This window comes from Pocillopora verrucosa, chromosome 14 (genome assembly GCF_036669915.1).
Source record: "Pocillopora verrucosa isolate sample1 chromosome 14, ASM3666991v2, whole genome shotgun sequence".
Classification (NCBI taxonomy): domain Eukaryota; kingdom Metazoa; phylum Cnidaria; class Anthozoa; order Scleractinia; family Pocilloporidae; genus Pocillopora; species Pocillopora verrucosa.
This window is the reverse complement of record NC_089325.1, coordinates 4,141,108-4,152,075: the sequence shown is the minus strand read 5'-3', so window position 1 is coordinate 4,152,075 and position 10,968 is coordinate 4,141,108. Positions and strand designations below refer to the sequence as shown.

The 10,968-nt window shown below is 39.4% G+C and overlaps 2 protein-coding genes across 2 annotated transcripts; one reads left to right on the top strand and one right to left on the bottom strand.

Moving 5' to 3' along the window:
• Positions 1-292: 292 nt before the first annotated feature.
• LOC136278066 (histamine H2 receptor-like) lies at positions 293-1,207 on the bottom strand. The gene has a single exon (XM_066161263.1). The coding sequence runs from the start codon at positions 1,205-1,207 to the stop codon at positions 293-295; it is 915 nt and encodes a 304-aa protein (XP_066017360.1).
• A 5,096-nt stretch (positions 1,208-6,303) lies between these two features.
• LOC131795106 (melatonin receptor type 1A-like) lies at positions 6,304-8,174 on the top strand. Its single transcript, XM_059112679.2, has one exon. The coding sequence runs from the start codon at positions 6,424-6,426 to the stop codon at positions 7,420-7,422; it is 999 nt and encodes a 332-aa protein (XP_058968662.1). The 5' UTR covers positions 6,304-6,423; the 3' UTR covers positions 7,423-8,174.
• Positions 8,175-10,968: the final 2,794 nt, after the last annotated feature.

Sequence of the window (10,968 nt, the reverse complement as noted above, 5' to 3'; positions counted from 1 at the left end):
TTTTCTGGCCATCTTTATGAAAAAATCCTAGAAATTTCTTAAACTGACACGAGATATTTGGTGAAGCATTTGATCTGACGGAGAGTTTGGTCTAGTTTGGGCAAATAAAAATTTTAAGGAAATCATTTGGGCAGGGAAAACATTAACTTGCCATTGAAAACAATTTAGCGGGGCTGACACCACAAGTACTTCCTCCGTTTTTTAATCTAATGCTGCCCTCGCTTCAGTTTCTCTCTACCAAGTGGTCATTTACACTACAGCGGTGTCATCGGATAGTTTTTCCCAGCCACCCTCAATTCCGACATAGAAGTATGTTTTGAAACTCCCTTCGCATTGCTCGATTCATCACACCATAGATCATCGGATTGATCCACGTAGAGATGGAAGTTGACAACGCTGGAATCGATAGAGCAACGGATGGAATGGAAATGTTAAAACCACGTTCTAAAATTATCAAAGGAATCCAAGGAAACCAGGTGGTGCAGAATCCAAACACGGTGGCAAACAGAACTCGACAGGATTTTATCTCCTGTGCCGACACTGCATCTGAGTTACTGGCTCCTTGAAGAGAAGGGGCGACAGCATTATTGTGTTGTAGTATGACTCGATAGACGCCTCCATAACCATATACTACCATCGAAATTGATAGCGAGCCGAAGCATAAGAAAACGATATTAACAGTCTTTCCAATCTTTTTATCACTTTTTAAAATGCCGTTTAGGCTGATGCTGTTTGGATTCCACAGGTAAATAAATTGTAAGCCAAGAGCACCAGTCAATGAAATAACACACATTATTAGCCAAACTAAAATAATTGATAGAATCGCTTTCTTTCTACTGAAGAAGATGGAGTACCTTTGTGGCTTTACAACGCAAAAATATCGATTTACTGCTGTTAGCACATGGGAACAAACTGACACCCCAACCCAGACGAGTCGAATGAAACCTGCAAACTGGGCAAAATTGTAACCGAATGGCCACCTACGTGAGCCAGAGGCGATTGCTCTAAAAGGAAAAAGAAAGGTCGCTGCAATCACATCAGCCACTGCCAGAGACATCACGTAAAGGTTAGTAATGGTTCGTAATCTCCCGTTTCTGTAGAGAGCGAGAAAAACGAGCAAGTTTCCAGCTAGTGCCAAAAGTGTCGAAAGACTGCAAAAAACTGTATGCGTGACGACGATTGTCAAGCTTCGTGTATCCTCCTCCATTCTTCAGCGACACCAAAGGTTAGACAGCTGGTTACAACAAGCTATAACTAAAGATACAAGTGTAAAAGGGTTACCGCTTAAAGGTTTTTAACTGTGAGTAGCCGTTTCCGCTCTCTCGTGGACATGTTATCCTCAATGTTTTGATTACCAGGAGCCCGTTCCCGTCGCTCTGATTGAAGATGTGTCTCTTTGGGAGCAATAGTTTTTCTTTCCCAGAAATATTGGCAATATAGTACTCTTTCGACCAATAAGGAGCATATTCAGGCTATTTGAGTGATGATCGTGCCACAAGCTGTTATCAGTTTGAAACTAATTTCTTACCTGAATTGAATTGGTGTCATAGCGTCTTTCACAGCTCATCTGCATGTTAAACCGATTCTGAAACCATCTGTCGAAGCTTTGACAGAACAAGCCATTAACTCAAAGACTGAACTGTTTTGATCCAAGTTGCATCTCAGTGTGCATAAAATTAGTTCAAACTAGATAAGCACCGCAATTTTTTTATCCCTTTCGACATGCTGCCATAGTCGGTGAAATTGAAAACGATTTTCTACGAAGAACATCAACCAACCACCGTAGACCACCAATTCAGAGGGTATTGTGTAACTGAATGATCCATTCAAAGTCCCCATCTCAATATTGCTGACTAAAAGCCTAGCAATTTCTACTTCAAGAGAAAGAATCAGAATGAAAATATCATTGAATTTTATTTTGCATGATCTTTGATCCTTCCCAGATTACAAAGAATACACTAGAATACAAATAGAAACCATTTTTTGGAGCGAATAGCTGCCTCCATCAGTTTTCTTTTTGGCGACGTAGTACTTTGAGAAATTCTTTCCTCATGACTCTATTCATGACACCGTAGGCAACAGAGTTAATCCAGCCACTGAAGGCGCCAAACAGTGTGGAAAAAGACAACCAAAATGGTGGCACCGGCAAATGCATCATATCTTGTAAAGCCCTCACGGTTGCTGGTGGGATCCAGCAAATACAAAATCCTACGACGGCAGCTAAAAGAGTCCATGATGCGTGAATTTCATGACGACTTACAGGTACATTTCCAGGACCTCCTGCCTCTTATAGAGAAGGAATGACGACAGAGTTGTGGCGTCTAATCGCGTGATAAACTGCCCCATAGCAGAGAAAAATTGAGAACATGGTTAAGGCCAAAAGGCCGGTAATAAAAGAGGAGAATTTGTTGTTAAGGTCATTTCCTGATGGCGAACACAATAGGTAAAATTGGTTCCATTCGAACAATATAGGTATGGCAAGTGTAGCTGCTAAGAAAGCCAAGAAAGTTAGTGAAACGACGAAAATAATTGATAAAATAGTTTTCCTTCTTGAGAAAAGAACTGAATACAGGTGAGGTTTGACTATGCAAAAGAAACGATTAACTGCTGTTAACGCCAATATGTTCACAGAAATTTTAGCCCAAAAGGAAACAACAAAGCCAAGAAATTGGCAAAAGTGGAATTTGAACGGCCATTCTTCGAAGCTTGCAGAAATACAGCCAACAGGCAAATTGAGGGAAATAGTTGTTATATCGCCTGTAGCGAGGGACAGCACGTAGATATTTGTCAATGTCCGTAATCTCCTGTTTCAGTAAAAGGCCAAACAAATAAGCGCATTTCTTAGGACTGTAAAAACTACGTTCAGAGCTAACAGTGCTGTGAAAATCATCGACGTTTGCAAGTGTATCGTATCTTCTGTTGGCTGAATCATGATCCTTTTGAGACGAACAAGATCTCCTGTCAGAAGGAATCATCTACGTCGTTAAAAATAAATGAAATAATTGGTCATTCTAATTCGATTTTTCATTAACGAGAATTTGGAGCAGCCGATACCTTTTCACCATTTTAACCATTATTATTAGCCTTTAGGCATACTGATATTTGTTCGAAAAAACAAACAGTAGGCGAAGCAGTTGAATCTAAATTTTTAAAAATTTAATCAGAGAACGACGGATGCAATCAGTATAAAGATGAAATGGGCGCCGGAAGGAAAGAGAAAAGCACGAGATCGAAAAAATCACTTGGGGACGCTGGGTAAAAAATATTTAAAAAATAGATAAAAAAATCAAAAATCAAAATAAAGAAAGAAACGAAGAACGCATTGAAGGAAACCTTTGAGTTACAGCAGTTGCTGACCAAGAAAATTGGATGCACCGTAGATGGAAAAAAGAAACTACGAACGGGTATAATTTTTGCAGAAACAATTTTATTGATATAATAACTACTGTTTTCCTGATTGTTTTCACTGTGGTCCTTATTACAGTACCAATTTATTGCATCCTTTACCCCACCAGAAGTGCCATTTACATATCAAGGTCACCACAGCTGCCACGGTCATCATTACCACCACGATTAGGGGCCTAGAACTGAGATAAATATGAAAGATCGAGTGGTAATGCGTGTCCCTGCTATTTCATTTCAAGGTCGCGCCTCGTGTTCCTACAAAGGCTAGCCGGTTACATGTCATATCAAGGGTTAGGTCATCTAAATGATCTATGCAAATAGAAAAACCGCCCATGGAGCGTTATTGAAATTTTAATCAGACTTAAGGAAAATTTGATAGACTGAGCGTTTGTTAGGGTTAAATTGAGAAGAAGAAGGAGTTAAGAAGGAGTTACTGCCGTTCAAAAAAAAACTTATAAAGGCACCAGTTTAAGTATTGTCTTCCTCAAAGGTAATTTTACAGTACGGGGCATTAGGATGCCATCTGGAATGAAGAGGCCATAAGGTTAGTTCGATAGACTCTGGGTCGTAAGGTCTGGGTTCGAAGCTTCTCCACTTCATAGTGTTGTGTTTTGGGGCAAGACGCTTTACTCTCACAGTGCCCCTTTTCACCATAGAGTGTAAATGAGTACTGGAGGGCTCTCATGTAAACCTGACGACACCCCATTCAGGTGGAGTAGAAAAAATACTAGTTGCTTCAAGCCATAGAACGTGGGATTTGCTCCAGCAGGATTTGGCACTTGACTAGAGCAACAACTTGATGTTCCTTTTACCTGTTACTTCACAAAGCAGAAATATCGCCAAATAACTAAAAGCTAATACGCAAAGCCCTATCATAACTGGGCGATTTTGAAGAGACAACCCCCTTATCAGAAAAAATTAGAAATTAATTTACAAGGAAACACGGCACACACAATAATTAAGGCTATAGAGCTAGGACAACAGAAAAATAAATCTGTTGAGCTAAACTTGAAGCTAGGATCGATCTTGTGCCTCACGCAATCCATTCCTTTACAGTGAAGTAACTGTAAGAACATTTTCATTTAAAGTTCTTCTGTTATCATTAGCTCTTACGAAAAAGCTGGCACCACGTATTTGTCTACTTATCCTTCCATCTTTACCGCAGAGCAAAATGTTTTGAAACTCCCTTGGCATCGCCCGATTCATGACACCATAAATTATCGGATTAATCCAGGCAGAAACACAAGCAAAAACCATTGGCGTTGATTGAAAACCAAAAGGAATTATTATTCCAAAACCAAACTCCACGACAATATTGGGTATCCAAGAAACGAAAAATCCAATTACGGTAACAAGAAGAACTCGAGAGGTTTTTATTTCCCGCGCACGCGGTACACCTTGGATATTTGTTTCTTGTACGAAAAGTACTACAACGTTGTTGTGCTGCCAAACGACGCTGTAGACTCTAATATACCCGAATAACACCATCAGCATTGATAGACAGGCAAATATCACAAAACTTATAGAGGCGCCAGTTGTAGTATTTTCTTCCTCAAAGGTAATTTTGCAGTAGAGGGCATTAAGGTACTATTTGAAATGAGTTTGCACAGCAAAGTAGAAAGTTAGATAGAAAATAAACATAACAATCCAGACGTAAAAAATGGATAGTATAGTTTTCTTCCGATTGAAGAAGTAAGAGTATCGTTGTGGTTTCACAACGCAAAAATATCGATTAATCGATGTCAGAGCTAGAATGCAAAGTGATACCATAAACAAGTAACTTGTAACAAAACCAGAAAACTGACAGGATCTGTCACTGAATGGCCATTTCCGTAATCCAGAAGCCACGATAACAGAAGGAAACGCAAAGATGGCTACCGTTAAATCAGCCACTGCCAGAGACAAAACGTAAAAATTAGTGATTGATCGCAATCGTCTGTTTTTGTAAAAAGCCAGACATACCAGCAAGTTTCCAAACGAAGACAAAACAAAAATGATGCCCAGCAGAACTGTGTGTAGCATGACGGCGAGCAAGCTTCTTGAATCTTTGTTTTGAACCATTTTATTTACTTGGGCAAAGCACTGAGCCTTTTTTTTCTTTTTTCCTTTATTTTTTTTTAATTTTTTTAACATGGTTTTGCTTGTTATTTCACCGTGTTATGGAGGGCATAAATCCAAGTTTTATACTTGTAACGAGTTTATCATTTATTTAACCATGTCTCTGTAAGAGACAAACATTTATAAATAATTTAAAGTTGATCTATGTAATTTTGAAATGTCCATTTACCCAATAGGATTCAGAAACAGACAGCAGGGAGCAGAAAGGTGGCGAGTTATTAGGAACGAACCTGTCAAAAACTCTTTATGATTTATTGGATTGATTACACTCCAGGCAAGGCAGATGTATGGAGATCAGAGATTGCAAAATCCTCCCCCAATGAGTCTTCAGAGCGACATAAAGTCAAAAAGAGGTTTAATTTTCCTTTTTCCGGATAACAAAATTTGTATTTGTCTTTCTAAGAAATAGCCGTCACAAAAGTAAACATGCCCTTTGAGGAAGGTAATTAATGTGTCAGTTTTTATTTGAAAACAACAGTTATTCTGCAGTTAAACCTCTTTAGCCTTGTTGCTACTACGTGCTGCAAAGTAAATAATGATATAAAAATGAAGGAAAATGTTTCTGAGGGAAGCGTTGACAGCTCTATATCCCAATGCCTTGTCAGCTTTCTTTTCCCTTTGCAATAATTCTTGCTTCCCATTGGCTGAAGGGAAACTATTGTACCAATTATATTTTCTTTTAGTTCAATATTTGTGCGTCACTAGGAGTTACTTTGCACCAACAGAAAAATGGGGTATACACAGTCAGCTATTAGTTGATACAAAGCGTTCCAAGAAAGAGCCGTAGAAAGGACTAAGACTGTTGAGAAAAGACCTCGATACCTCATACTTTCCTTGCTTCATATCTCAAGGGAAAAAAAATCAATTAAAAGGATTTTAGCTCTTTGCTTCAGCATTACAATGGTAGAAAGCGAAGAACAAGATTCGAGAGGGCTGCGAGCTGTCGTTCTACACACAGCTTTTTTTACCATCATGATGGTCCTATCTCTGGCTGGAAACGTCTTGATTTGTCTGGCTTTCTACAGAAACAAGAGTCTACGAACTATCACTAATTTCTACGTTTTGTCCCTGGCGGTGGTAGATCTCATGGTGGCAGTTTTTGTGTTTCCCTCTGTGACCGCAGCTTCTGGTTTACGCAAATGGCCCTTTAGTCACGAATTTTGCCAGTTTACTGGTTTTCTTACAAATTACTGGGTTTTTGTGTCCCTCAGTATCTTGGCTCTTACAGCAATTAATCGATATGTTTGCGTTGTAAAACCACAACATTACTCGTTCTTCTTCTCTAAAAAGAAAACTATGATTTCGATTTGTTTCGTGTGGATTTTCATGTTTATTTTCTATCTCGTGTTCATTGTTGCATTGCAAGCTACTTTCGAATGGCAGCCAAACGCCCTGCACTGCAGAGTGACCTTCCCCGATGAAAATACTACGAAGGTGGTCTACATAGGTTTTGGAATATGCACTTCTCTATCGATGTTGTTCGTGTTATTTGGTTATTGCGGTGTCTACCGTGTCATCTGGCGACACAAAAATGCGGTCGTTCCTTTCATACATGAAGGAAACAACCAAGGCGTATCACGAGCACAGGAAATAAAAACCTCTCGGGTTCTTTTCGTCGCCGTATTCGGATTTTGTGTCTCTTGGATGCCCGGGATTGCCATGAAAGCTGTCGAGTTTGGCTTGAAGATATCGGTTCCTTCCTACTTACAGTCGATGCCCATGCTGTTTTCTTGCATCTCTGCTTGGATCAACCCGATAATTTATGGGGTTATGAATCGAGCGATGCAAAGGGAGTTTGAAAACATTTTGCTTCGTTGGAGAAGAAGAAAGATCAGTGCAACTTCACATTATTCCAGCCTGCGCGCTAAATCTAAAGTACGCGAAGTAACTGAACTGTAACCATTCTGTTAAAAGAAAAAGAAACAACAGATTTTGAGGTTTTCTTTTCGGCGATTGCAATAAGTCTACCTAGTGTGCAATCACCCCTTGCGTCAGATCAATCACTACGGCCACATTGAGACAGAGTTGGAGTTTGATGGTCATTCTAGAAAGGTTTCATGATAGTCGAGGTGAAACGTTCGGAACTACCCGTTGAAAAGGGGTGGTTCGACTATATATCTTCCTGTTTCTTCATTGGCACCTTAGCGCTTTGAAAACTCTGGACTTGGAGCTCCAAAACATTAAAAGAGACAGTGAAATCAGCCGAAAATTGTATGATATATCTGCTCGTCTTGCATGACCAGATGATAAATGCTAAATTTTTGATTAGTCGTTTGTTTGATGAGTCACCTTCAGTTGCACTGTGAAGCTTTCAATTTTTTAACACCTATAAACTACCTGGAACATGATGATTCTGGTTGTCACTGGTGTGTTTGATTTATTTCGTTCCCCATCATCAATCCGACCGGCTGATGTTCATTCTTACCTTGCTCCACTTCAGTTACTGACTGGCGCATGTGCTTTTTGATGGTAGACTTGCATGCTCGGGTATTTTCGATTCCACTGTATCTGATGATGTTATCCGGATGATGTCTCATGTGGATGGCTTCTCTAAGCCTTACGGGTGCTCCAGTAACAATCATAATTGAATTACTCAACCTGGAAAAGGACAAGAAAGTTACCTGTTTTAATAACCCACATGTTCCGAGACTGTAAATGTTACGTTTTTCAGGGACAAGGGGGAGCTCGAAGGGGGGGGGGGGGGGTGAGGGGTGTTCAAAAAATAACAACATTAACTCTGACACTCGTTCAAATAGGAACCAATAGCAGCTGATCACAAATATTCCTTCCTTTCTGGTTGAGATGCCTCTCCATCGCATGGTTGCATCATGTTATCAACATAATCAAGTCTTCCTTACAAGTCGCTTGTGTCCATTTTAAGCCAAAGTAAAAATAAAGTTTTTTTCGTCCACGACTACAATCCAATGAGTCATCTCATCCATGGCCCGGAACCAGAACGGAGCTTTCAAACCAAGATGTATGAATTACTTCAAGGGGTGACAGGAAATTTCAATTGAATGAACTCCTGGCCCCTGGTGTGATTGTTAATTCTCCCCTCCAGCTGCTATACAATTAATTGAAAATTAGTTACCAGAATTTTCTAATAAGTTGTTTGCTGGATAATGTATAGATATTATAGGGAGAGGATACATGTTAATCACTTGTGGGAGTTAAATAGTTAATAGGAGATACTTCTGATCTCAAATATGTATATCAAGCACACTAACCACAAGGCAAAGGAGAATTCTCTTTATTTTCATTTACTCATTTCTTCGTTATTTTTTCAATTACAGCTTTCCAGCCGTGCGTTTACGAAACTCTGATATCTGGATACCCCTTGCGAATATATTAGGTTTTGTATAAGTCTTTCATAAAGGCATCCGAATATGCATAAAACTAGTTATAGTTTTCACTAAAAACTGCCCCCGGCCTTTTTACTTCTCTAATTTAAGAATTTGACGTACGCATTGTCACTATATGCAAATTTTATTTATAGAAGATTTAAACTACTCAGTAATCTTCCAGAAAGCTAAGGAAACGAAACATACTGCACAACAATGAAACTGAGTTGTTGAGCGGCACTGTACGAACTGAAACGGTAAGCGGCTCTCCCTGGCCAGTATTACCAATAAATACTCATCTAATTCACTGGCGATTGTGACAAAAGGATGGCACGCATAAGGGCGATCAGCTTGTTTATAAACAGAGACAGGATGACACAGAAATTGAAAACCACAAACAACTTCCTGCTTCCGTGCGAGAAAAACAAACAAAAAAAATTTCCTGTGACACATGAGGCTGTCGTCCATCAAATTATTGGGCAAACCGTGGTGCCGTTGAAAGGCCTCTGTCAACTTGTAAATAAATATATAACAAAAAGAAATGCTGGTTACCTATCTCGTCCCTTGCTGATTTCACTGGTAATCAAACTTGGGAGCAATAGATATATCTCATGAATGTGAAAGCGATCTTCGCAGTAATGATATATAAGGGACCGACGGGATATCTTTTCAACGGTCCAACAAAAGAATATATTGGAGTAGTAAAACTCGGTATAATTCAATGTATGTCTGACTTAAAGCAAACTAGTCTGCGCCACGCAGTTACGTCGTCGGACCGAAAAAAAATGACTTCTCTCTCCCTCGTCACTTGAATTTACTCTTCCTAAAAACTAGCCGGTTTTCTCTTACTCGCTCATTCGTCCGTCTGCAATGAAGAAAAGGCCCACTTATTGCAAACCTGCTTTGTGATTGGCCAACACGACACCTGCCCTCAGAGCTGGCTTTCGTTGATTGGATTTTCAATCCATTCCTACGAAAAACTATTTCCATATTAAGGAGGGGATAAATATAGACTGGATGTATACCCTTTGTCCCTTAGTGCCGAGGTATTGCACTTGAATTCGAAGTTCTGTGCGCTTTTTTTTCTACTCGTCACGGCGTCTTACATTTTTTACTCCTACCTTATGTTTTACATCAATAAGCTGCTTCGACCGTCGGTTAAATAAAGAGGAAAAATACGGAGGTCCAGTTCGGTATCCAAAATGAATCTTTTTATGCAAGTTAAAAATGTAAACGGAAATTGCGGAAAAGACGTCGGTCTTGTCTTAACATTTCAGTCATGCACGCCCTATATGATGCAATTCCAATCGGTTCCGTAATCCCATTATTTCACATAGATCCTGGTTATTGATGGTAAGAACTACTCCATGATTCATGCTTGTCGTCCGACTGTTCTAGAAGGAAAAAGCGTCTTACGCTAATATTAGCTGGATGAAAGAAGTATTTGCAAACATACCAGATGCTTGTTTATGGAGATAAAGAAACGGTTGTCGGAAGCGAGACCCTCCGTTTTCGTGCACGAAGCTTCCCATTGAAATAAGAACAAAGTCTAAATATCGTCATCCTTCATAAATATATATATTTTTTAACAAAAGGGAATTTTATAAAACTAACATAACAGAAAAATAACGAAACAAGGAGAGAGAAATGTATTTGTTGTCGAGTTGAAGGTGTCCTCTTTGCTAAAGACAGATGAGATAAATATGATATTGGACATTCGAATTCGCTACGACTTAATCCTCACCACAAAATGCAAATCTTGAAACCTGAAAAGATTTAAACACAGTGCGCTGGTGAGGCGCTGATAACCTCCGGGTTATATTGCTATACGCTGTGAGCTAGGCATTTTACACCTCTCCTCGAAATTTTTGGATGAACAGATTCTTTTTTCAGCCTGCTGTTTCATGGGACAATTAAACGACATGGGACAGTTTCTTGTCGTTTAACGAGGTGGGTTATGTACGTTTTTTCTTTGCTTTCAGCACATGTAATCCGCCAGCTTCCTTTCTTTTTAGACAAGATCCTGCTATTATGCAAATGCTGGTCCTTTTGTCGTCAGGCAGTTGAAGTTTTATCCTTTGTTAAATAATCGAAACAATTGCAT

Excerpts from the sequence above, each read along its gene's own strand:
- LOC136278066 (XM_066161263.1), bottom strand. The coding sequence starts at position 1,207 with ATGGAGGAGGATACACGAAGCTTGACAATCGTCGTCACGCATACAGTT.
- LOC131795106 (XM_059112679.2), top strand. The coding sequence starts at position 6,424 with ATGGTAGAAAGCGAAGAACAAGATTCGAGAGGGCTGCGAGCTGTCGTT.